At 52.9% G+C, this 25,767-nt stretch overlaps 2 protein-coding genes across 11 annotated transcripts in view; one reads left to right on the top strand and one right to left on the bottom strand.

Annotated features, from left to right (window-relative positions):
• DHX8 (DEAH-box helicase 8) overlaps positions 1-7,309 on the top strand; it is a 29,188-nt gene extending 21,879 nt beyond the window's left edge. Inside the window, exons 19-23 of the mRNA XM_027098991.1 lie at positions 1,831-1,968; positions 2,455-2,583; positions 2,762-2,958; positions 3,435-3,614; positions 4,462-7,309. Of these exons, the coding sequence (XP_026954792.1) occupies positions 1,831-1,968; positions 2,455-2,583; positions 2,762-2,958; positions 3,435-3,614; positions 4,462-4,681 (864 nt within the window). The 3' untranslated portion in view covers positions 4,682-7,309. The remainder of the gene's footprint in view (positions 1-1,830; positions 1,969-2,454; positions 2,584-2,761; positions 2,959-3,434; positions 3,615-4,461) is intronic.
• Positions 7,310-8,393: 1,084 nt separating this feature from the next.
• On the bottom strand, positions 8,394-23,419 carry ETV4 (ETS variant transcription factor 4). Of its 10 annotated transcripts, none has more exons than XM_027098992.1 (13): positions 23,200-23,419; positions 22,525-22,635; positions 22,255-22,348; positions 21,986-22,033; positions 14,891-14,944; positions 13,589-13,715; positions 12,954-13,115; positions 12,450-12,727; positions 10,542-10,616; positions 10,313-10,381; positions 9,984-10,156; positions 9,611-9,712; positions 8,394-9,288 (listed from the first exon to the last, which is right to left on the bottom strand). In XM_027098992.1, the coding sequence occupies exons 2-13, from the start codon at positions 22,582-22,584 to the stop codon at positions 9,064-9,066; spliced, it is 1,467 nt and encodes a 488-aa protein (XP_026954793.1). In that variant the 5' UTR covers positions 22,585-22,635; positions 23,200-23,419; the 3' UTR covers positions 8,394-9,063. The 10 variants fall into 10 exon arrangements, with proteins under 10 accessions (XP_026954793.1, XP_026954798.1, XP_026954795.1 ...); XM_027098997.1 differs by having other exon boundaries at positions 12,954-13,026; positions 13,589-13,702; positions 23,200-23,357; XM_027098994.1 differs by having other exon boundaries at positions 12,954-13,097; positions 23,200-23,356.
• Between the last annotated feature and the right edge of the window lie 2,348 nt (positions 23,420-25,767).

A 25,767-nucleotide genomic window follows, 5' to 3' on the forward strand; every position in this document is an offset into this window, starting at 1 on the left:
CCGCCCCCCACCCCCCGACACTGATGCTGCGCTGGAGCCCTAGCACTTCGCTGATGCAGAGTGCTCTGTTGTCATTTATTATTCATTCCCTGTAAGAGAGGCTAAAACAGAGCTTCAGAAAAAAAAACCTGCTCCAGTCTCTGGAGTGAGAACAGAGAGGCATCTGTGGCTCAAACTTCTGCTCCGAGCTGTGTGTCCTTGGCAAATTTATCTGCTCGGCCTTCTGCCCTCTATTCTCTCAAAAGCGGGGGCTGTTAATAGTCTCTCCTGCGAACATAAAGGAGATAATGCAGGTAAGGGCACTGGGCACAGTGCTTACTGATTGCTAACATAATTCCTTGTAGTTCTTATACAGTAAGAATTTATTGAACACCCGCTGTGTTTATGGTCACCATCACTTTATGGGAAAGAAGCAGAAAGCTTAGGTCCTGCCACATCTCCCTTCATACACACTTGGATAGGGCATCATTCACTTGTTTCTCTTAGTCATCAAATTTGGTAACAAATGTATCGAATACGCCCTCTGTGCCAGGCAGATTGCCGGTGGTTTTGTGACCACGTGTCTCACCACTGTGAACTCTGAGAGCAGGGACCATGTCTTAGTCACCTTTATATCCCTGCCACCTAACATGGTACAAGGCAGTTCCTAGGTGCACAGGAGAAATTATGTATGCAAGAGACAGGGCAAGCTGGTTGTCTTTTTTTTTTAAATTATGATAAAATACACAATACGTTATCACTGTAATCTTTTTAAAATGTCCAGTTCAGTGGCATTGAGTGCATTCACAGTGTTGTGCAGCCACACAGCCAGCACCACTGTCCATTTCCAGAACTTTTTGATCATCCCACATCGAAACTCTGTACCCATTTAACTAAACTATCCCTTTTCCCCTCCCTTCTGCCCCTGGTAACCATTATTCTACTGTCTGTGTCCATGAATCTGCCTATTCTAGGTACCTCAGATAAATGGAATCATAAAATATTTGTCCTTTTGATCTGGCTTATTTTACTTAGTATGTTGTTTTCAAGGTTCATCATGTTGTAGCATGTGTTAAAATTTCATTTTTAAAGGTGAATAATATTCCATTGTATGTATATACGGTGTTTTGTTTATCCATTCATCTATTGATGGACATTTGGCTGGTTTCTACCTTTTAGCTATTGTGAATAATGCTGCTGTGAACTTAACGTACAAGTATTTGTCTGAGTCCCTGCTTTCAGTTCTTTTGGGTATATATCTAGAAGTGGAGTTCCTGGATCATTTCGTAATTCTCTGTTTAAGTTATTGGTGAATCACCAAATTGTTTTCCTCAGCAGCTGCACCATTTTACATTCCCGCCAGCAACATATGAGGATTCCTATTTCTCCATATCTTGCCAACACGTGTTATTTTCTTTCTTTTTTTTTCTTTCTTAAATTATAGCTATAGCCATCCTAGTGGGTATGAAGTGGTGTCTCATTGTGGTTTTGATTTGCATTTCCCTAATTACTAGTTATACTGAGCATCTTTTCATGTGCTTGTTGGCCATTTTTATATCTTCTCTGGAGAAATGTCTACCTTTGCCCGTTTTTAAATTTTTATCTTTTTGTCGTTAAGCTGTACATACTGTCATTCTGAGAGAGTGTTTTTTAAAGTTTCCCGAGAAAGTATATGCTTTCTATCAGTCTTGAGTTTTGTGTGGCGCATTCCTGGAGATTCCTGCTGATCCTGCTAGTGGCTTCCTAATTGCAGTCGAAGATGTAAGAGAGAAGGTGACAAGTAGTCTCCCTCCATGTTAACACTGGTGAGGCTGACCTTCCCATCACACACATTCTTCTCTTCTGTTCTAGGCCATGGGCATCAATGACCTGCTGTCCTTTGACTTTATGGATGCCCCGCCAATGGAAACCTTGATCACAGCCATGGAGCAGCTATACACATTGGGGGCCCTGGACGACGAGGGCCTACTTACTCGCCTGGGCCGCAGGGTAGGGGACAGAACCTAACTTCTGGTGCTTTGGGGAAGGTTCCCTGGCTAACCTTCCATACTCTGTTCTGTTTAAAAGATTAAACTCTGAGGCCCTGGATAAGCTTTGAGTAGAATTCTACATGCCTGTTTTTAACCTGGATTTTCCGCTGTCACTTAAAACTCTTTCTTCTTTACAGAAAAAGAAATTCTATTCAGTTAATCTTACCTCATGATATATTATTGAGTCTAGCCTTAATTTGAAAAGATGTCTGCAAAATTCCCACCTATCCCAATGGTAGTTATATTCTTGGTCACATACATTTTGTTGGGTTTATTTGGGAAATTAAAAATAAAAAAGTCTTCTGATAGAGCCAGGCATCCCGCACCATAGTGCTTAGGTAAACCTCCTGTGGTCTGTTACCCACTCTGACCAGTGTTTTTACACTAGCAACCCCAGATGGGTCTTCCCCAGGGATGCAATTGTAGTTTCTTCTTCTCCCTCTAGATGGCAGAGTTCCCCCTGGAGCCAATGCTGTGCAAAATGCTGATCATGTCTGTGCATCTAGGCTGCAGTGAGGAAATGCTGACCATTGTGTCCATGCTGTCTGTGCAGAACGTCTTCTACAGGCCCAAGGTAGGGAGTTCAGGCCCACATTCAGATAGGGGTCAGGTGAAGTTGGGTGAAATTAGCCTGTTGCCACCACAGTGCTTAATGTGGACAATTGATGGGGCTGCAGAGGGCTCCCCAGCACTGCTGGATGTTCAGTTAGTAGCTGTGGGGTGGAAAATGATCCTCTCCTCACTGCTTGCAGGATAAACAAGCCCTTGCAGATCAGAAGAAGGCCAAATTCCACCAGACCGAAGGGGACCACCTCACCCTGCTGGCCGTGTACAACTCCTGGAAGAACAATAAGTTTTCCAACCCATGGTGCTATGAGAACTTTATCCAGGCTCGTTCTCTGCGCCGGGCCCAGGACATTCGCAAGCAGATGTTGGGCATAATGGACAGGTAACACCTGGTGACTTCTCATGTTCAAGTTGAACCTCCTTGAATGCCGTGTCTGTTTGTCTCTGTATGAACCTGTGAAGCTGTAGGCACCTGTCCTCTTGCTCCTCACATAACTCTTTTCCTCCAGCTTTTCCGTCTTTGTTGTACTCCTCCCCAGGTAAGGATGTGGCTGAGAATCACTTCAGAAAGTTCCTAAGAGGGAGATGATATATTAGTTGTTGACAATGCTCTTTGTTTACAAGCGTCTGCAACATTATTAGTTGGGTTGAATTACAACCTAAGCAAAGTGTCTGGCTCTTATGGCATCCATCTTGCCCGCTGTGTAGAGCTGCCCCTGGAAGGGCTGGAAGCAGGGTCCTGGTGCCAGCTCTGAGGACCCCAAGAAGGATGTGTTGGGTACCATCATTCCAGAAGATAGAACCTCTGAAAGCAGAATAGTCTCACCTTTGCCCTCTCTTGATTCATCCTCCTGCTAGACACAAGCTGGATGTGGTCTCCTGTGGTAAGTCCACAGTCCGAGTGCAGAAGGCCATCTGCAGTGGATTCTTCCGGAACGCTGCCAAGAAAGACCCACAGGAGGGTTACCGGACACTGATCGACCAGCAGGTGGTCTACATCCATCCTTCCAGTGCTCTCTTCAACAGGCAGCCCGAATGGTAGGTGGGCAGAGAGAGCTTGTGGATCTGCTGGCCTTTTGTGTTTGTATCCTCACCCACCCCCAGCACTTCCTATTCTAATATTGCTCATATTTCTAGAGAAGCAGGAGCCTGAATTAGACACAACATCAGGCCCTTTTTATTTATTTATTTATTTTTAGTTTTATTTTTTTGGCCGCACTGTGCGGCACGTGGGATCTTAGTTCCCTGACCAGGGATTGAACCCGCACCCCCTGCAGTGGAAGCGCAGAGTCTTAACCGTTGGACCACCAGGGAAGTCCCGAGGCCCTTTTTAGAGAAAATCATGGGGGTAAGAGCTAGGAAGGATCTTAGAGATTATCTAGTGAGGTGGTTAAAAAAAATTTTTTTTTTCAAGTAGTATTTAAAAAAAAATTGGAATCTTACCCACCCTAACATAAAACCAATTAAAAACCACAGTGCCACCATCGTGGTAGAAGAGGGCTGGAGATGTAGAGCCTTGCCTGCTTGGCTTTCCCCATCCCCTTGTGGCAGCCTCTGAGGTCCTCTTCAGGGCCCTAGAGTTCTATGGATACAGCCCAGAAAACCACCCATTTCACAGAGCAGGAATCCGAGGTCCAGAGAAGGGATGTGATTGGCTCCGTGTCATTTAAATCGTTGGAACTGGCAGTTCTCTGTGGTTAGAGGTGTGCAGGCTCCTCAGTATTGGGGTGTGGCTATCATAAACAGAGACTGCAGTCTCCTCAGGGGCCAGGCAGGAGAGGTAGGAGGGTCAAATGCAAGCTCAGCTGGGGCCCACCAGGGACCAGGGTGCCGTGGAGCCAGGCCTGTATCGGAGGCTTGAGCCCTCTCTCTGTACCCCGCTCAGGGTGGTGTACCACGAGCTGGTGCTGACCACGAAGGAGTACATGCGTGAGGTCACCACCATTGACCCCCGGTGGCTCGTGGAGTTTGCTCCAGCCTTCTTCAAGGTCTCTGACCCGACCAAGCTAAGCAAGCAGAAGAAGCAGCAACGACTTGAACCCTTGTACAACCGCTATGAGGAACCCAACGCCTGGAGAATATCCCGAGCCTTCCGGCGGCGCTGAGAGGCAAGAGTCTATTTGTCTCTTCTGCAGCAGTGGGCCAGGGCTTGGCCTCGCTCTTATTGATGAAAAGCTGATCCTGAGGATACAGCTGTCCAGTGACTGACTATCTTAACTGGGCATTTCCTAAACTTGTCTCTCATTTCTTCCCTGGTGGTAAAATAGAAACAGGGATTTACGCCTGGTTTGATCAGAGCCTCCAAGCCCCACCACCCCAAGGCACTCAGCCAGGGCTCACAGCCAACATGGGAGCACAGTGCGTCATCTCCAAGACAGGGGAAACTTCCGCAGCCCTCGGATGGGAAAGGGGAGTCATGAGCATCTGGTACCTGGACTCAGTGAGGGCCCTGATGCCCTAGCTGGTACTCTGGAGGAGGGAGCCACAGAGCTCGCTGAAAGTGTTGGCCCTGCTTCCTGCCCCTGTCCAGCCCCTGTACTTTTGCTTAACCTCCTGCAAATATTTATTTTCTTAAGGAAACAAAATTGGTTTTCTGTGGCTGTTTCTTCTAGCTGAAAGGTTAGTGTTGGCCTGGGCTGAGGGTGGGGAGGGTTAGTACCTGTGGCTTCAGTGGAGAGTACCCTGAAACCAGAGCCTGGGGCCTCTTTGGGCTGGGAGGTGACGCACAGCCAGACCTCTAGTCTTATCTCTCAGCACCGGCGCTGGTCCGGCTCTGCGTGGACCGCCCCGTGATTAACCACATCCACTGCACAGCGCTCCACTTTGGGCGCCTGAGTGGTTGCAGATGCCACATATTGAACACAGAAGGCTCTCCCTGGCTCCCTTTCCCGCCTGCCATGCTCACAACATGCAGTGTGTCCTATTTCCTTTTGAAACATGTAAGTAGTGACACAACCTTCAGTTTATTTTGGTTTTATTTTTATCCTCCTGAGGTCTGACAAAGGGTTTTTTGGTCAAAGCCTCCCTTCCTCCCCCGCAAACTGAAAATCAGCAGAGCACCTCTCAGAGCCTGATTTGTGCTGTCTAGGATCTGTGCTCCTGGCCTCGTGCTTGGTGGTTTTCTCCTAGCATTTGCTGGGGAATGGCCACCTCCAAGTGCCCTCCTCACATTTCCTGAGAAGCCTCTGGGCTTGGACTTGGGAGAACATCAGGCAGATGCTGCTGGGCCAGGCTGTGGAACTTCTGGGAAGTTGGTCTTGTAGAGAAGCCCCCGGGGGATTGGGGACATCCTGTGTTATGGTCCGCACTGCTTCCTACCTCCTCACACCAGTAAGTAATGATGTAAATACTAGAACTACTATACAGTGGTACGCTGGACACTAAAAGAGACCATATGACATATCAGGATATAAAGGACTGTGGGCTGTCATTGAGCAGCAAACCAGCCACCCTGAAGACACAATTCAGAAACAACCCAGCAGAATCTGCTGACTGTAGGTCCCCACCCCTTTACTGAGCTGAGTGAGCTCCTACGATTCTGAGTGTGCCTCTCAGGAAGCCCAGGCCAGCAGTTAAGGGCAGGGGATCTTTACGTGCTAACCTTCAAGGTATTATAGGGAGAGGTAGTGCAGGGACGGACCGAGGAAAGTGAAGTGGAAGCAGGGGCCGAGTACCCAGCTCGCCAGTCTTAATTCCAGCCCAGGTCTCTCCAGTTTAGGAACAAACTCTGGGCTTGGCAGCCCACCTGTCCCAGCTGGGTGACCAGCACTGACGGCATTCGCACCTCTGAAGTCATCGCCCCCAAGGAAGGAGGTTTGGGTTTTAAGCTGAAGTTGAAAAGGGGATGTTTAACGGGCCAAGGGTGAGAGACAGCAGGCTGGTCATCTTTCTGGGTTAGGTGAGCAAAAAGAAGGACCCCAGCTCTGTGGGTGTTCCTTGAACATCTCCCCGAAGAGCTGGGGTCATGTCTCTGCTGTGACAACATGGCTGGGGTCTGACCTTCTGACTGTCCACCAGGAAACAGCATGTAGGCAGTATTGCTGAGCCTGCCCAGAGGGAGAAGGGGGCTCCCAGCCAGATTGGGAAGGACTCGCCTGCTGCTCCTACACAGTGGGGCCCCTGTTTCTCTTCCTTGAACCAGTATTTCCCGAGATTGAGTGACAGCCCAGGAGAGGATGTGGGTCTCACGCAGGGAGCTGGAGTCTTCTCGGTTGTTAAGAGTATGCTGTTTACCCCACCCCTGTGGGAGCCTAGCTCAGGAGTTTCCTGCCCCTGCACATGTGCCGAGTCTTGTACTTGTCTGTGTGTCGGGGGACCATCCCCACGGGCCACATGTCAGCTCTCCTGCTGGGTCACGTGCCTTGGTCCAGGGTTCACCTTCATCCATTCTGGAGCACGATTTGGTTTTGGCTGTCTCTCCTTCAGACAGAGAATTCTCTCCAGTGGTCGTGGTTGTGATCTGGTAGCTGTCTCCACTCGGAGCAGTGCCCTCCAAGTGTAAGGATTTGAACAAGAGTTGTGAGGAGTGTCTCGTTAACGCGCATTTCAGAGGGCAGAGGTCACGTGTCTCAGCCTGTGGAGACCTTTCCAGGACACTGCTTCTCACCTAAATTCCTGTCTCTCCTCATGTGTGCCTACTGGGGACCTCAGGGTTTCCACTTGACTTTACACCTCTTCCCACCATGATACCCTGGCTTTCATGTACAATTAAATCATATATTTTTAAAAACTTGTTTCTTAAAATTTTCTGTCTCTTGCTCTAAATTATGAAAATCAGCATTGTTTTCTGTTCTGGGGAAAAAAATAACATTGTTTTTTATTTGTGGGTAGGGTTCGAGTGGCATCCCTTTCTGCCATCTTGGCGTAAGCACTGGGCAGGGGCTGAGGGTGAAGCATTAACGGGGTTGGGCCGGCCCTGCCTCAGCGCAGCTGTGGTTCCCTGCAGTTCTGATGTACCTGGATGGAGAGCACCCGTTTTCACCTGAGCCTGGCTCCTAGGAAGCTGCTTACACAGGGGCTGGGTCTAGAACTGCCCATCCTGCCCTTCCCTTACGCACAGCCACCCCGTTGTCATATCTACTGTTACACTGCCTCTCTAGGTGTCACTTTTGCAGCCTGGCCTTTCCCCGAACCCCAAAAACTCGGCCCAGGGTTCTGGTTTCCCCCAAATTTGGGCACGGAGAATCCATGCTGTTTCTCCTTCCCTTTTCCTGCGAAGGTCTGGCCTGTTCTTCCTCCACTAGCCAGGACCCAGGGCTCGGGGCTGCTCCGGCCTCCCTGCACCCTCCTGCCTGGGTGCCTTGCTTCTCTCCCTGCTCTCCAGATCCTCTCCACACAAACTCTGTCCTCACCTTCAGCAAAAACAGCAACCTGGAGCCACGGCGGGAGGGGACACACAGTTGGGGTACACATGGGTAGCATGGTCATGGGAGCAACTGTGATCACAGAAACCACAGGCCAAACTCTGCCTGAAGAAGCCCCAGGAGGCCCTCAAAGCTCTACTAGGCTCCCACTTCCCTCATCCTGGACAGGGAGATGGCTGCAGGCGGCCAGCGGGCACTAGGCCAGATTACAAAGTACCCTTTGTCCATTATTTCAGACAGTCCTCACACGATAATCCTAGGAGGGGGAAAGAGCAGGTATCACTGAGCCCATTTTCCAGAGGAAAAAGTCAGAGGTCAATTGTTTTTTCCTAAACCCATAAGGGAAGTTAAGTGTCAGGGCCAGGCCCCAAACTCAGGTCACGTGCCCCTAAGGCCAGAGCTCTTTCCAGCCCCAGGTCCTTCTCCCATGGCAGCAAAGAGGACAAAGGAGAACTCACAGGAGACGCAGGGGCCTTTATTAGGGTCTGGCAGATGTAGTGGAGATGGAGGTGAAATCCCAGGCCTGGGCCTAGGAAAAGGCAGAGGAGAGGCAGAGGGCCCTGGGAGCAGAGCCCAGCCATCCCTCCTCCACCTGGCAAGCCCTCCCCCATCCCAGGTTCCTCACTCCAGCTTCCCCGACTCTAGGAACAAAGAGCACCAAGAACTGCCACGTAGGACCCTCCAGGGCCACAGCTTGGAGCAGAGTGCGGGATGCAGCCTGCTGTCTCCCCAGCATGGGAGATCAGGGGAGCTCAATGTCTCCCTCTCCGCCAGGATGAAGTGGGGAAGCTCCTTCTGTTTCCCCCAGAACAGAACAAACTCTTGTTCTCTGTGATGGGGGAGAGGGAGTGGGGCTTGGCCTCTAAGCAGGACCTAGGAAGAGGCCAGAGGTGGAGTCCCCGGAGGAGTTTCCTAGACACCACCTTCACACTCGCAGTGTCTCCACTTTCCCTTCCCATCAACTCTGGGGAGCAGCTCAGAGTCTGGGCTGGAGTGACTGATGGGCAGAGGGGATCTGCTCCAAAGACATCTGTGGGTTTCAGAGTGGGAGTTTCCCTGACACCAAATTCAACTCTATGTACACAGGGCAGCACCCCCAGCAGCAGGGGAGCAGCTGCTAGGGGCTAGTAAGAGTAGCCACCCTTGGGGCCAAAGGGCTGGGCGGGGCCAGCCAGCTCTGGGAGGTAGGCGGGGCTCTCGTCCAAGTGGGACAAAGGGACTGTGTCCTCCTCACTGACGGGCCGGTCAAACTCAGCCTTGAGAGTTGGACGCTGATTGTCCGGGAAGGCTAGAGAGAAGAGGGCCTCGGGCTCGCACACAAACTTATACACGTAACGCTCGCCAGCCACCTGTGGGAAGAGAGGGCTGGGTCAGTGTTGGGGTGGGGAGAGCAGCCCTCCTACAGATGCCCGGGGCACATTTCTCCTCCAGCTGGTTCTTCTAAGAAGCTCCTGTTCTCTAATCTCAACCTCTCCATGCTTTAGGCTTTTCCATTACTTTTTATATGTATCACTGTTTTGGGAGAGGGAAGTCTTGGGATTGTCCACAGTTTGACTTCTCTGACTGGTTCACTGTCTGCTCCTTCAAACTTGCGAGAATGCTCTCCTGCCCCCATCACCTTCCCACATCCACTGCCCCCCGCCCCCTTGTCCTTGGACCCCTAAGCCCGACCTTCTGCATGATGCCTTTCTCGTAGTAGTATCGGAGTGAGCGGCTCAGTTTGTCATAATTCATGGCTGGCCGGTTCTTCTGGATGCCCCAGAGCCTGGCGACCTGGGGACAGGAGACAGAGTTTGGGGATGGCGATGGCAGCTCAGCGGAGGAAATAATGGGGCGCAGGTCAGAAAGAGTACTTGAGATTCTTGGTGCAAATGCTCAGCTGGCCCTGCAGCTAAGCCCCAGCCCACAGACCCTGGTTTGGCAGGAATTCAGGTTAAATAAAGCAACGGTGCTGGTGAAGGCACACGCCACCAGTTCCCAGGTCCTCTCATCTCCAGGCCCCAAAGTCGATGGGAGGAGGGGTGGGGACATCTGAGAGGCCCACCTCCTCAGGCTCAATTAGTTTGAACTCCATCCCCCGGCCGGTCCAGGCAATGAAGTGGGCATTTGTCGGGTCATCCAGCAGGGCCACCAGAAACTGCCACAGCTGCAAGGCACCCCGGCGCTGGTAGGGCGGCCCCTCTCTGAAGGCTCCCACCCCTTCCTGCTTGATGTCTCCTGGGGAACACAGGAAACAGGCGGTGGAGGGCTTGTGCCCTCTGGTCCCCCAAACAACCCAGTCCCCTCTCCCCAGGGGTCTCTCCAGGCCCTTTCTCATGAAATGTGATGTGATTCCTGGGGGACACAGAGGGCATGAAAGGTCACTTCTCTGACCTTCAAATTTCTCAGGGACGACGCAGACATCATCTGGGAATGGTCGCAGAGGTTTCTCATAGCCATAGCCTTGAGGAGGAAGTTGCAGGGATCACTCAGATCTGGGGGTTCACTGATACAAGACCCCAGAGAGTCCAGAGGGACTCCTGGCCAGGAGCCCCTCCCCCAAGGCACGACTCCCTCCTCCAAACTTGGAGGGCTTGGCAGGGGAGGTAGGAGGCTGCCTTACCCATGGTCCCGTCACCTGGAGAGGGCCCGGAGAAACCCTCTGCGTGAAGGTACATTGAAGCATACCCAGGGACGTCTGTGGGGGGAAGAAAGAAAAAAGGGCGATGTTATAGGTAGCTGGGGTAGGGGCGGCAGCCCTGCACACATTCAAGAACTTCTTCTGCCAGCCTGCCTTCCGGTTCTTTTCCAAGAGGCCTGCCTACCACCAAATCCTAGGGGAAGTTCCCCCCAGAGGGAGTGAGAAGCCGGAAGCCCTCAACTTGAGGGCGGGGCCAGAGGGCCTGGATGGCAGCAGCTGGGGCTGGGCAAAGCTGCTCCACAAGGCCCAGGATTCCAGGGAGCAGCTGTTTCCTGTGAGTTTATGGGGAGGAGGAGGGTAGAGATGAACCTCCGGGGAAAGGGTTCAGTGTCCCAGCCTAAGATTCCCTTGGAATGGGCTGACGTCCGGTCAGCAGGGCAGGTTCCAGCCCAGTGCGGGTGTGAGGGAGGGAGGGAGAGAGGGAGGAAAGGAGTGGGGTTGGGGCGGGGGGGAGAGAGAGAGAACAAGCATGCATCTATTTGTGGAAGAGGCAGTGGGCACACGGGGCTGTGTGTTTTCAGGTCTGACAGCAGACAGTCCACTCTATTTCATTCCATTCCACGGAATTGACACCTCCCCACCCCACCTGGAGGCGGCCCCGGTGCAAAGCCAGCCCTTCAAGTGCCAGCCCCTTCCCGCCCTACCCCCACCACTCCCACCTATGAATGAGATGGTGAAACCCGACACCTCCGGGAGGAGGCGGGAGGGTGGGCTCATTCATGCCTCCATTTTGTGAATGGAATTCCTGACTCCATTCAGAGAAAGCTGAAGGGGGAGGGGCAGGAGTTCAAGGGCATGTAACACGAGCTCCTCCGGTCTACATCCTTTGAAGGTCGGCGGCAAGAGCGTCTCCCTCCTCCTTCCTCCATCTCACTGCCGGGCACGGCTCAGGCTTAGGGCCCGGCCTTGAGGAGAGGTGGGTGCACCCTTCTGGTTCTTGCTGGGGCAGCCTGGAGGATTTGGGGCTCACCCCCCTGCCCCGAAAAGACTGGGCACCAGGAAAAGAGAAATTCAAAAGCTCTGGCCAGCTCTGAGCCTACCCTAATCTCTGAATTTATTTTTTCTAATGCAAGTTTGTAGATAAACTCAAATTTGGAGCTGGTAGCAATGTTAACAGGAGACAAGGTTTTCTGGGCCTTTCCTGGGCGCATGGGGTTTTGAGCTGTAGCTGTTTTTGAACACAGCAGCTGAGTGCATCTCACTCCTGTCAACAGCCAGGTGGAACTAGAATTTAAAGCAGTCCCTACTTCCGGTCTGGCCAGGATGGCGGGTCCTTCCAACCTGGAGGCTCGGAACAGGATGTGAAAACCACATGTGAACCCCACCTTCCAACTGGGAACTGTGAACCTGGCTAGTTTCAAGTTCATGTTTCTCCTCATTAAAATCCCTTTGTATTTTTATGCTTCTGTGGGGACAGGGACCAATGACACGTCCTATTCATCTTTGTGTCCTCCAACTGCACACACTCATGCTCCTGGCACAGTACTTAAATCTCAGTAGGTAATTAAACCCCCAAGCACCTGCTACATAGAAATAGGAAGAAATGCCTTAACCTCCCTATCAAGTCACAAGCTACCTGAGGGCAAGGGCCTGCACATGTCACTTATCTCTTATCTGAATATAAGTTTGCTGATTGAAAAGTGACAGTTCTTTTGAATCTATGAAAAGAAGTGGTAGGTGGGTGGGTTGAATGTATGAACTGGTAAATGGATGGGAAGGTAAAAAAAACTTGTGGGGAGACATTCTAGGTTTAATGGAACTGATCACATGCCACCCCACCCAGCAATCCCACCAAAACCCCTCCATCTCCTTCCCGGGAGCATCTCTTACCTGAGTCGTAGGAGAAGTCCATCTGCTCCTGTTTGATCACTACCCCCGCCCCTGGGTACCTGTGCCCATTGATTCCACCCTGGCCCACTGCCGGCTGGCCGGGCTGGCCGGCCTGTTCATACAGGGGGTCAAGGTATTCCCGCTTGAAGCTCTGCTGGGGGTAGGGTGGGCAGGGCTCCGACAGCTGGTGTTGGTAGGGGGCTGGGAGAGGTTCCCGGCCCCCTCCCTGAGAGGGTGTGAAGGAGTGGCAGATATCCAGGGGCTGCTGGAAGACAGAGCTGGATGTGGTTGGATGGAGAAGGAAGAAAAGAGAATATTAAACGAAGCCCTCCTTGTGCCTGCTGCTCCCAGAGCTCACAGAGTGGGCTCCGGGTGGGGGGGACGGGGGGGATGTCAATATCCCTTCCTCCCTACCTCCCCCCATGCCAGGTTTCTTAAGGGCAGCGAAGAACACTCAGGGATTGAGAAAAAACTGGTGAGACCTGGTTCTCCTTGTCATCTTACCTATGCTCCCCGAGGTACCCATGGCCAGGGTGGGGCTGGGAGGTCCCAGAAGATCTCAGGAAACTCCGTTGTTCTGCCCGGGGAAAGGATTGCAGGGGCGACTGTCCGGGGGCACCAGGGGCGGGGGACTTGATGACGATTTGTCTAGGGGGGTCATAGGCACTGGAGGTGAGGGGGAGACAGGGGTGAGGGGGCAGAGAAGCTGGGCGAGCATCTCTGAACGCTTCACTCCCTGGGAAGTCAGGTCACAGGGATTATGGGAGAAGAGTAGAGGGTGCCGGGAAAGGAACAGCATGAGCCAGACTCAGCCCCAAATGAACTTTTTCTTCTCCTTTCTTAATCCTGAAGCTGGGTGTAATCTTTAGAACACCTCTCCCCAGCCCAGAGCAGCTGGGCTGGGTCAGACAGCAGCTTCTCCAGTGGAAACACCCTGCCTGGGTCTTAACACACATCCCTTGAACCTGCTGCTGCATTTTTCATCCTAACTACTCAGGAAATCCTGAGCTACATTACTGCATTACAGGAGCTCGGAAATCCTTTCTGTGTCTAACCTGCATCTCAACTGCTGCCATTGCTCACAGGTGCCCACCCCCACCCTCCACCCAACCCTTCCCCAGGGCGGGGCTGGGGCTCACCTGGAATAAAGGCACTGCTCGCCATGATGGTAGGAGAGGGACGGCTTCCTGCTGCAGGGCAGGGCCCGCTCTGTGCGGGGACTCTGGGGTTCCTTCTTGATCCTGGTCGTGGGGCTGTGGAAAGCTACTGTGGGGGTCGGGAGAGGCAGAGCAAGGTCAGAGAGTGTCACAGGAGAGGCAGGAAGAGCTTCGGACACCTTCTGCTCTTTAAGGACCAGCTGGGTGCCAGTACAGCCTCATCCCCCTTCTCTGGATCTCCGTTGTCAGACACTTCTAAGAACAGTTGGCTATTTACATTATGTGTAGCTTTATACCTCAGGCTAATGTCCAATAGGAACCAAAGAAGCTGTCTGAAGTTCAACATTTAACGCAATCCCCCCACCCCCCAAACACCTTTCTAGGGGTGAGCACCTCCAACGAAAGGCTCTGGTTTTCCTGACTGCCCTGTAAAATTCCAAGGGAGAAAAATGTTTTCTTCTTTGGGGCTATGAAGAATCTTTCTTTTTCTGGTTAAGGTTGGATATTAGCCCACTTGCCTGTCAGCTGACTAGCATCATACACATGCTCCTAATTATCTGGGAAGAACATTGGCCTTTCCTGTGGCCCCTGCTGGGTTCGCCAACTCCAGCCACCAGGCTGAGCAGCAGAGTTGGTTCCGAGGCAGTGAATGTGAGAGAGTCAAAACCTGCAATCGACGGTTCTGTTGTCGATCATTTGTGCCCTGTTTTCATCTCATTGAAGATAGTTGAGAGCAAAGTATCTGACATTAAAGCAGGGTTTCTCAACAGTAGCACTAGTGACATTTGGGCCAGATAATTCCTTGTCATGGGGGCTATCCTGAGCATTGTAGGATGTTAGCGGCATCCCTGGCCTCTACCCACTAGATGCCAATAGCACCCCACCCTCAGTTGTGACAACCCCAAATGTCAACTAACATTGCCACATGTCTCCTGGGGGGCAAAATCGCCCCCAGTTGCATGAAAGTAACTTAGAATGGTAGAACTGGACCCTGCTGCACAGGTCCAAGCCCCTCGTTTCAGAAATAAGGAAATGGAGGATCACAGAGATGAAATGTCTGCTCCAAGGTCACACAGCTAGGATGGGCAAGCCCCGATTTGAAGCAAGGTCTTCATCTCCCAGTTATTGCTTGGTCTTTGAGTCCAAACCCAAGAATGGGGAGCCCTGCCCTTCACCCTCTTCTAGAGGACAGAACAAGTTGATCTTTTGGGATTCTCTATCCCTATGACTCATTTCCTGCCCTCCCCTACTCCCCATTCCCTCTACCCAGGGCCCTCTACTCACAGTTCTCTGAATGGAAATCAGGAACAAACTGCTCATCACTGTCCGGTACCTGAGCTGCAGAGAGAGGCCAGAGGTGAGTCTGGGGTGGGGGCCCCGGATGGCAGCCCCTGGCAGACACCATTATTGCAGCCCTGCAGATTAGCACCAGCCCGAAGCAGGGAAACAGCTTTCCTAGGACTGAAGGCAACTCCACCCCAGGTCCTAGCGACCTCCATCTCTGGGTTCCATCAACACCCTGGAGGGAAGGCTGCAAGTTCTCAGAACCCGTCTGAGCAGATTCCAGAGTTTTGTCCTAGGTGCTTTGTGTTTTTTTTCCCTCCACTTTTATGAGTGAAGACAGCCCTGCGCCTCCAAGTTTACAAAGCTCCCTCAAAGCTCCCAGCAGAGCCACATCTGGGGTGGGCAGGTACTGTAAGGAGTGAGATTCTGTGGACTTCGAATCACATGGGAAGATTCTGAATCTGGGCTGGACCCAGGAATCTGCCTTTTATAGAACCTCCCGGGTGAAAGGTAGAAATCTAGAGCCTGGTAAAGGAGATGGAATGGAAGAAAGAGAATGGTTCAGGAGAGATGGTAAGAGGATGACAATGGGAGAGGAGGCTGGGGACACTGGCAGGTCAGGTGCCTGATCGCTCTGATGGGCAACTAGGAGAGAGAGAAGGGTTCCCAAGCTTGGAGCTCTGAGGAGCACTCCCAGGGTGCCGGCGTGGGTAGAGTTGAGTTTGGGGATTAGGCAGGAAAACTAAAATAGAACAACAGCTCATCCATGGCCTCCAGACTGGATATCCGGGCTTTGATTTCTAGTTCTTATCCTGGGCTCACTAACTCCTTCAGGTGGGTTACAGCTCAGCACCTCTCCTGACCCCAGAGTCTTTGCCCACTTTTTGCCCCTTTCTCAGGAATAAATAGATCACAGCAGGAAGGGGAAGGGTAGACACCGAGAGGGACTTCCTATCAATCTGGGAAGAGACTGGCTTGAAGATGAAGCAATGGAACCCATGGAGAGGGGTCTTTTGTTCCCTGGAGACTGCTCTCAGATTGGACAATAGGAAAACTCATGGATAAAATGACCGGAGAGTGGAGAATGGCTGGTAAGGGTGTGGGATACGAGGAGATGGCTGGAGATCACGGCCACTCGTCCTAGTCTATACAGGACACACCCCAGTCTCTATGGCTTCCCTCCTGGGCCAAGGCTCCATCATTTCTTCCTTGGATTTCAGCCACGCCATGTTATCAGAACTCCCAACATCTACTCTCCCCAAAACTGTCAGAGGGATCTTTTTACAACAGAAATCCGATCACTTCTCTCCCTTGCTTAAAGCATGAACCCCAAGCTCTTGCCCTTGGCCTCTGTGGCGCCCAAGTTTCTGGCTCTTGCTTACCTCTCTCACCTGCCCCTCCTTGCCTGTTACTCTCCAGAGCTCTGGTCTCCTTTTGGGTCCTCAAACTTGACCAGCTTGAACCCTCTTCCCCACATCTTTGCCTGTTTTTTTCTGGCCTTTGAAGTCTTAGCTCACTTTGCTATCTCAGAGGCTTTCTCTGACCACCCAAACCAAAGTGGTCCCTCCTGGCTCTCGATCGCATCCCTGTTTTATTTTTTCCCTAGCACATATGACTACCTGAACTTATTAATTTACGCACATGTAACTTATGTGTAATTTATGGTCCATCTCCTCTACCAGAAAGTTAACCTTGCTGAGGGCAGGGGCTTTGTCTGTCTTATTTGTCTGACTCCCCAGCACCCCTCAAACAAGGTCTCGTTCAGAAGAGACACTCAATGCATTATTTGTCAACTATATGAATAAACTACAATGACGCGTTGTCCTCAGGCCGGTGAGAGCCAGCAACATGGGCCTGGGAGCAAGAACTGAAGAGATCCTAACCAATCAGCCCTTCCCTCCCCTTTAGGGCTCCCCCTCTCCACCACCAGGTAACATTAGAGGCAGGTCCCCTGAAAAGCACATCTCACAAGGGATGCTTTAGGCTGTGATCAATTGCTTGGCAAGTGGATTCTTCACCAACTTACTTTAAATATCAGAGGTGTCAAATGCTTTAAAATACACATTTATGCGGGGTGGGGGGGAGGGATAAATTGAGAGCATGGGATTAACAGATGTACACTACCATATATAAAATAAACAAGGATGTACGGTATAGCACAGGGAACTATATTCAATATCTTGTAATAAACTATAATGGAAAGGAATAAAAAAAGAATATAGGTATACACATATATACATGTATAACCAAATCACTTTGCTGCACACCTGAAACTAACACAATATTGTAAATCAACTATACTTCAATAAAAAATAAAATAAAATAAAATAAAATATACGTTTGTAGGTAGGTGACTTCCTGACAGAGGGAACCCAATGGCTGAGGGGTTTAAGAATCAGGAACCACTAGCAGCTAAAGAACTTATGAAAGAAAAGTAAGCATAGAACCATCCTAAAGTGATCCAATAGATCACCAGGGCATGGAATCCCGCGGCAAAAACAAAGCAACCAAAAAACCACACAGCACATCTTTTCAGGAGCGCGACTAGGGCACAAAGGCAACCATTCCCAAACTGGGCCCAGTCAAGAATCCCGGGGCATTGTTAACAACGGATTCCCAGTCCCCTCCTCTGGACAGTCACATTCCACAGGCCCGGGGTGGGGGCCAGGCATCTGTATTTTAACGCATGCCCCGGTAGCTCTTAAGAATAGGCAGGTTTGGAAAACTGGATAAAGGGAAGGGTGCAAAACCTGCTCAGCTGCCCAGGGGTGCAAGGCCCAAGCCCATCCCTGCTGTGCCCTCTGGCCCGCCCACAGGCAAGACCCCCAGAGTGGCAGGAGGGGGGTGATAAGAGCAAGATGGACAATATTTCCCTCCCTGCCCATCCCTGCTGTGCCCTCTGGCCCACCCACAGGCAAGACCCCCAGAGTGGCAGGAGGGGGGTGATAAGAGCAAGATGGACAATATTTCCCTCCCTGCCACCTGGGCAAGGAGGGTTCCAAGGGTGGAGGAGGTGCAGAACACGGGGGAGGCTGATGCACATAGGTCTGCTTCTGGGGCTACGTTAACTGCCGGTTTCCACGGAGGTAACGGGCTGGGGGCATCTCCTGCTGGCGTCACAGACCAGGTCACGTGACGCTAGAGAGCCCTGGGGTCATCTTGTCTTTCCTCTTGCCTCAGGCCTGAAGGTTTGACCAGAACCCCCAGTCCCCCCAGCAGTCCCAGAGGAGCCCCCCCGCCCCAGCACACTGACCACACTTCAAAAGAGGTGGCACTATCTTCATCCCAGGGCCATGAGAAGTCAGCCCAGGCAAGAAGGGGCTGTGGTGGGAACCCCAGTCCCTGCCCGGCCCCTCTCCGGAACACCGGCTTCTCCCAAAGGGGCAGGACAGGGCTTCAGTCACACAGAGACTGTCAAGGATGGGAATAGGAACAGTAACGTGGAGCCTCTCATTCCTGGACAGCAGGAGAATTTCTAATACCGTGTTTGGTCTTGAGTGTCAGCCGCTCTGTATTTGTTGAGCTGGCTGAGCTCTGGCTGCCAAGCCAGTGTGCCAGGGTCTGCCCCCAACTCCCTCCTGGCACTAAGGTGGAGTTCACCTGCCTGGGGACATGGCAGATGATTAAGGAGGGCACGGGAAATGTGCCAAGCCAGCACGATACCCAGAAAGAGAGAATTTTAGGGAACATCCCTCCAATGGGGGGCGGGGGTCAGTAGAAGAGAAGGGGCTTAGGGGCCTCCCAAGCTGGGCTCCAGGAGAGCTGGGAGGTGAAAACCACCAAGTAGCTAAGCCCACCCCAGGCAAACCACCCACCTATATGATACATGCCCCATCACCTTCTCCCCCTCCTAGGGTACAATTACAGGGTGAAGGGGTCTCTTAAGGAGCCCCAGGGGGAAGGGGGGGCCATTCCCCGGAGCTTCTGCTCCATTGTGTCACCACTGGCCTCATCTCTCACCCTTACCCCACCCCCACCCTGGCAGTGTGCTGGAAGGAACCAGTTCTCTATCTATGGAGGGGACATTTGTCCCCAAGAGCCTTCTGGAAGGGGAGGAGACAGAAAGATGTAGAAGGAGGCATTGTAGCTAGGAAAGACTGGGAGAGGGGATTAACCCCATATCGGCCCACAGAGAGACTGCAGCACCAGTGTGCACACACACAGGTTCACACACCCTGATGCCTCTTACTTCACGCCAGCACACGGATGAAACACATCCTCTCTGCATACCCTTCCCACACAGGTTCTCTTTTTGGACTTAAAAATACGATGAGGGAAAACCAAGGGGCAAGGGAGCTGAAGACCTTGGAGGAAGATTTGGGAGCAATGATTCTTATGGCAAGGGGAGCACAGACCCACCCCTCTGAGAATCTCATAAAAGCTATAGATCATTCTCTTCCTAGAAAAATTCACATTCCTTTGTGTAGGGTGTACCCCCAACAATTTTATACACATATCAGAGGGCGCAAGGACCCCTGCCACCTATCCACAGAGCTTTTGGGAATCCACCGACCCTGTTATGGACCCCCGCCTCATACAAAGGACCTACATGACCCAGAGTCAATGTTCCTTACCAACGTCATTGTCTCTGAGGGTTCCTGTGGGCTCCCGACAAGCCCGGAAAGGAACCCTCGTCCAGAAGCGGCACATCTTTAACCACAGCCAGACACAGCTTGGGCTCAGCCTGTCTGAGCCTGGGTTTCCCTGCAGTAGCCCGATTATTTCTCCAGCAACTGAGCAGATCCCAGGCACCCCGAAAACAGACACACCTTCTTAGTCTCACTTCACCCCCACCCTCTCCATCTAGAAAACCTCCAACCCAAAGATGTCTGAGCTGCCTCGACAGAGCCCCCCTCCCCCTCCCCCTCAATGTTGCACGGACACCAGACGCCGCACCCAGAACGCCTCTGCCAGAATCCAGCCTGGTGTCCCCCGAAATCTTCACAGCCTCACCCACACTTCAAGGACCCACTGCGTCTCTCCACACTGGGGCTTTAGGGGGAAATCAAGCTGAGGGAGGATGGGCTCTGGCCTCCAGTCCCACGCGCCCCACCACTGGCAAGTTTCCAAAGGAGCTAGTCCCTCCCTGCCACCCCAAAACTCCCTCTGGGCTGCAGGGGTCACTGACCTGGTGGGAAGAGGCAGGAGAGGAGGCTGGGGCGCTGCTGGGATGGTGCAGGGGGACAGGGCCCCGGCAGCTGCATCTGTCTCCGCAGAGAGAGCAAGAAGGAGCGATCGGCCTCAGCATCCCCCCCTCACGCCTGGCCATCCATCGCCAGCTGGGAACCTGAGCTGCTCCCTCAGAAGGAAGGACAGGGAACCAAGGAGACCCCAGCGGCCCCCCCCCCACCTCCGTCTTGCGATCCCCACCCCCACCTCCCCACCCACTGGATTTAAATGTACAGGGACTTCCAGGGCAGCAGCAGGAAGCACACACACTGGCTGTCACACTGACACATGCAGATAGACACAAGTACAATTTCTAGACCCCCACCGCCAAGGGGTGGGGCTTCCAAGGTTGATAGCAGATGAGAACGTTTTCCTCCCCTTCCCATTCCAAACCCAGCTGCTTCCAAAATGCCACCCTCTGAGCCTACCCCTAGATCACAGCCCCGGGAGCTGCCCACCTGGGGAGCCTGGGGACCCTCAGCTGACAGACGAGGAGCCTGGCAAGCCAGATAGAAATCAGGCTTTGGGAAAGGAAGTCTTTGAGAGACGGTGGAAACCGACACCTCTGTGTCCTTCAGCTCCAGCCCAGCTCCGAAACCTCGAGCGGAAGATGGGAGGACTGGGCATAGCTCTGCATGTAACTCACAGCTGGGCACACAGGGCTTGCAGAATCGGGGAAGACAAGACGTGCACAATCTCCCCCAGAACCCCCAGATCCCTCCAGCACCCACGAGGCCATTCAGCCTCGAATTCCACAAAATGTCTTGAGCGCTTGCTCTATGCTAAACAGTCAGTCTGTTAGCGTACATATTTTGGGGACACCACAGTCGTCAAGACAGATCTAGTCTCACCTAGTCAGGGGTCTTTCTCTTCTACCCCAAGGTTTTAAAGATGGCTCTAGAGGAGCTGGGTTTGAGTTTAAAAAAATCGTCAAAGATACCCAGGTGGAGGGAAGGCGAGATCCCAAAGAAGAGAAAAGCCCTCAAGAAGGGGTTCCTAGTGCTGTAGTTTCTTGGTTTTCAGTGTTACACTGAAGGGACCCTCAGATGGGGGTGTTAACCCTTCCCTCTCAGAGACTGTCTAAACACCATAAGCCTCCTACCTGCAGCCCCACCGGCGACACCCTCAGGCCCCACCCAAACACACCAAGGAATCCAACCAGGAGACCCCCCCCCACAACACACCTCGCTACCCAGAGGAGGCCTCGCTATTGACCCCACCCCTCCAGCTCAGAGCGCACCCCACCCCCGCCCCCAGCAAACTGGAGGGGCAATTTGCCTGGGGAGGGAGGTAGTCAAGAGGGAAGGAGGCGGGAGGATCAGTTGCCATTAGAATTACAATCAAGGCTGTTTGAGGAAGAAGCCCTGGGCTGCTTTGCCAAAGTGAGGCAAAAAAGAATTATTTAAACTTTTGCAGTTCTTTTGGCTCAAACAGTAAATTGTTTGGCGCTGCGGGCTGGGAAGAAGAGAAACCAAGGGTGTAACAATGAATGTTTTGGCAATTCCAGAAAGGAAGTAACAAATGAATCTCTACTTCTCCTCCTCCAGTTTCTTAAACTCCCGACTCCCGCAACACCCCAACCTACACCTCGGCCTGGCGGCTGGTGCCAAACAAACTTTGCAAATGAAAATTTCAACCAGGAAAACGGGCCTGGGGCCAAGTTCCATTCAAATAGGCAAATACCCCACACAATGGTCTGATTCATCCGCAGGCCTAGTTACACAAGCCTGGCTCAGGGCAGAGAAAATAAATATCAATATAAGTAACCACGCTGGGAGCTGGAAAGAGTGGAGAGGCAGGGGACGTGGGGAAGGGGCCTTGCAGAGGCCCTTGAGGGTGAGGAGAGAGGAAGCGGGCTAGGCTGGAATAGTAGGGGTAGAGAGCATCCCCCACCCCAATAATAGTAAAGGTCACAAAACCACTCACCTTCAGCAAGCCACGTCTCCTGGAAGTGACTTAGATCCTGGAATAGATCTGAGGGGTGAATAATGGAATTGGAGAAGGTGAGCTGGAGGTGCTCGTGAGAGAGCGGGAGCCCTAGCGAGCCGGATGACCTCCCCCTTGGGGGTACTGGCGGATAATGACCAGAGTCCCTTGGAGGGCGAGTCCTTTTGGGAAAAGGGCGGGGGCTCCAGGGTCAGCCCTCGGGGTGTGTGAGGTGGGGAGGGTAGCGGTTTGTCGCTCTGTCTCTTTACCTTCGGAGTCGGGGGGCGGCAGGGAGCCCGGGTCCATGAGCTTCCCCTGCGGGACCATCAGCGCTTCGCGCAAGCTCCCATTTCCGGGAGATTTCTGCGGAGAAGGGGAAGAATGCCCCCGAGTCATCCTGAGGCCGCCTGGTCTGGGGGGCGGGGCTGGGGTCCCGGGGTGACTCCGGGGCGGGCAGCCCTGGACCCCGTTGGGGCCGCTGGGTGGGTAGGGGCGGGGTGCAGGGAGGGGGCGGGCGTGGAGGCCGGCGCGGCGCTCACGCTGCAGAAGGTGTAGGGCACTTGCTGGTCCAAGTATTCGCCTTTCATCCTCCGCTCCATCCGGCCGCTCCCTCCGGCCACACGGCCCGGGCCCCGCGCGGGGGCAGAGACCTGGGGGCGGGGGAGCTGCGTTTGCACACCGTCTGGGGGAAGGCAGCGAGGTGGGGGTGGGGAAGGGCGCCCGGGAGGGGCAGTCGCGAGGCTCTGGGTCCGACGGCAAAACTTCTCCGACTCACTTAGGCGATGGGGAGGTTTCCGCCTGCCGAGCCTAGCGTCGCCACCACTCCCCTCCCGCCAAAGGAGGTCCCACCTGCTCCTGGGAGCCGGGCTCGCCGTTTCGGCTGCTTTCTGCAGCCCTGCTTTGCCCAGGCTCAGTTACATAAGACGTGTGTGTGTGTGTGTGTGTGTGTGTGTGTGTGTGTGTCTGTGTGTGTGTGTGTGTGTGTGTGTGTGTGTGTTCGCTCTCTCGCGCGTGTGCGCTGGCGCGCGGAGGAGCGGGCGAGGAGCGCACCATTCGCACACCCACAACTCTGGCGCCCCCTCCAACCCTGAATCCCAGCGTCTCCCACCCCTTGCCCTGGAATCTGCGGAGGCGGCTGTGAGAGTGTGGTGCGTGTTGGAGGCGAGGCTGGGAATCGCAGACATTCTCCCTCCCTCTCCCTCCCGCAGCCTCACCTGAGGCCCGGGCGTCTGTGCTGGAGCAGCGGGGGGTCCCGAGCATACCCCGGGACCCCACTGAGGGCCGTGGGGCTAGGCCGGAGCGAGGCGGCCCCGGCCCCGGGTCCCCCGCGCACCGGCTTGTTTTCCGGGCGCCGCCGACAGTTGTGAGCCCGGGGGAGCCGCTGATTGGTGCATTTCCTTCGCCTCGGCCTCGGCTCTCTCTCCCCCCACCCCGTTCCCTTTGTTTCATTGACTTTTGTGAATGAAACCCCAGGGCCCGGCTCGCCCGCCAATCCCGAGACTCGCCCGGCCGAGCCGGAGGGGCGGAGTTTCCCAGCCGCGGGGGCCAATCAGAACGCAGGGGCTGGCTCCCGGCTTCATTCACCGCTTGGGCTCTCATTCATAAAAAAATAAACTCCTCGCGGCCGGAGTTCATTCATAAATAGCTGAGAGAAAACGGGGGCAGTCGAGGGCCCTACGTCTCCTCTGCGGGACTCGTCTGTGGCCCTGAGGCTCGGCTAGCACCTACGGCTGGCGTCTGCACACATCTCTGTGCATCTGCGTGTACGTGGGAGTGTGAATATATCTATGTGTGCGCCCTGGGGGGACGCGAGCGGACTTCCATGCCCAGAGGAACAATAATAAAGAGCATTTATGAAGCGCTCTGCTTCCACGTGCTCATTTCACTCCCATAAGCTGGCGAAGGGGTTCTATTTTTTCCATTTTACAGAGACTGAAAATGAAAACTCAGAGAGGGGCAGTGGCTTTGCGGAGGTCACTCCGTCAGCGCCGCTGGGGTTTGCAGCCCGCAATCCCCTATGTTCTCCTGTACAGCCCTTTGAGGCCACAATTAAATGAATTAAAGTTATGTGACAACAACTGATACACAGTAGGCCCTCAATAAATGTAAGCTGGCACGGAATCCAGACTTTTTCTCAAGAGTCTGTTCTCTACAGAGCTGTTCTGTGACCCACTTTCTATTGATTGCAGCAGAAACTAGAGGCCCGGCATGGACCTCTGAAAATGCAGTTCTCTCTCCGCCATCTTTCTTCTTATCCTGAGAGCAAACACAAGGTGTGAGGGAGCAAAAGCCCCAAGGGATCTGATGATCTGGGGGCAGGACTGCTGTCAGTTCTAGCCAAAAGCTACTCATAGTCTGTCACCTCATTCATTTACCAATTCATTCAATAAATATTTATTGTGCCAGACACAGTGCTGGGTGCCAGGTAGGCAGCTGTGACCAAGACAGACACTTGGTGTGCTGTGCTGCTTAGGCTGCAGCCATGGAGGCGCACGGGACATGACATCCCCCAGGTCTTTGTTTTTTTTTTTTCCTGAGATAATCTGGGTCTACAGTCTATGCCCTCCTTTGAGGAGAGCCTGATTTTGTTTCCTGCCTGTTTGTGATAAACACAAGAGAGTGACCAAACCTCAGGCCTGTTTTCAAAATTCATCTAATCTAACACCCCCACTTTACAGATGAGGCTGTCGAGCTTCAGAGAAGGAAATGATACATGCAAGCTCTTTCAGTTGTCACGATCAGAGCTAGAACACCAAACCTCTAGCACCTGTTTAGGGCTCCTTTCAGGAGATCATCCTGGGCCAATGAAAATAAACTTCCCTCTCTTCTCTGCCGAAATATTTAAGACTCATGCTTATTGCCTCTCTTCTCCAGGAAGCCTTCCAGAGATCCTGAATCAGTTCCATAAAGACCCTACAACATTCTTGCCTATATCTCTGTTGTCAAGTCTTTTTCTGCCTCGTGGTCATCCGATTGTATGGAGAGCTTTCCAGGGCCTGGAAAAGATCTCATTTGCCTCTTTAAGTCTTCCCCAGCTTACTTCAAGCTTATGAGGGTCCCAGGAAATAGTTGTTTAGTGAGTAGGTACAATAAAGACCAAACTAATCGAGCTTAGCGAGGAACCCTCCCCAAGCAAGGAGAGACAAGCCCAAGCAAATCTCAGCTTTAAGCTGGATGGGACCAGTTTAGGGAGGAGCTTGTGTCTCTGAGCCAAGAGAAGTGGGGGAGGAGGAAAGGCAGATTCCAGGAAGGCAGCTCTGATGTAGTTTCCATGACAATGAAGAAGATTCTGGTGGGTCCTGGAGAGGGCACTCCAGTCTGGGGCTCTCTTTGGGGTGCCCCTCTGGTTCTGAGTTCTTCCATTTTTCTGGAGGCCCCCTGGCTCCCCGGAGAGTAAGTGCTTCCTTTTCATTCCTCATCCAGGGTCGTGGCTGAGGGGCCCTCCTCCTCCGGCTGTGGCTCAGCAGGCTGGCTGAGTCGCCACTGCTGTCACCTGGCCTCTGATTCAACATCCAGGCTCAGAGTGAAACAGGAGGGGAGGGGGCAGGGCACAGCCTTTAAAAAAACAACATAGCCATAGGCTATGATGAAAGCTGGTTAGAACCAACTAGGTCCAAGATGGCAGAATATTTGACTTCCAGTGGACCTTGAACCTCAGTATACGCTCATTGTAACACATCAGCGAGCTAAATGACACACCCACAGGCGCCATGACAGTTCCAAGGCTGACCATAAAGACCAAAAAGTGGGTGGTGGCCCAATTCCTGGAAATCTCCACCCCT

This window comes from Aethalodelphis obliquidens, unplaced genomic scaffold (genome assembly GCF_003676395.1).
Source record: "Aethalodelphis obliquidens isolate GAN/ISIS:26980383/991018 unplaced genomic scaffold, ASM367639v1 scaffold126, whole genome shotgun sequence".
Taxonomy (NCBI): domain Eukaryota; kingdom Metazoa; phylum Chordata; class Mammalia; order Artiodactyla; family Delphinidae; genus Aethalodelphis; species Aethalodelphis obliquidens.

What these genes read in the sequence shown, in the direction of transcription:
- ETV4 (XM_027098992.1), bottom strand. Translation starts at nt 22,584, where the DNA reads ATGGAGCGGAGGATGAAAGGCGAATACTTGGACCAGCAAGTGCCCTAC. An exon ending in GCCGCCCCCCGACTCCGAAG is followed by an intron (nt 22,034 to 22,254) that starts GTAAAGAGACAG and finishes TTCACCCCTCAG; the next exon opens with ATCTATTCCAGGATCTAAGT. An exon ending in TCCAGGTGACGGGACCATGG is followed by an intron (nt 10,382 to 10,541) that starts GTAAGGCAGCCT and finishes TTCCTCCTCAAG; the next exon opens with GCTATGGCTATGAGAAACCT.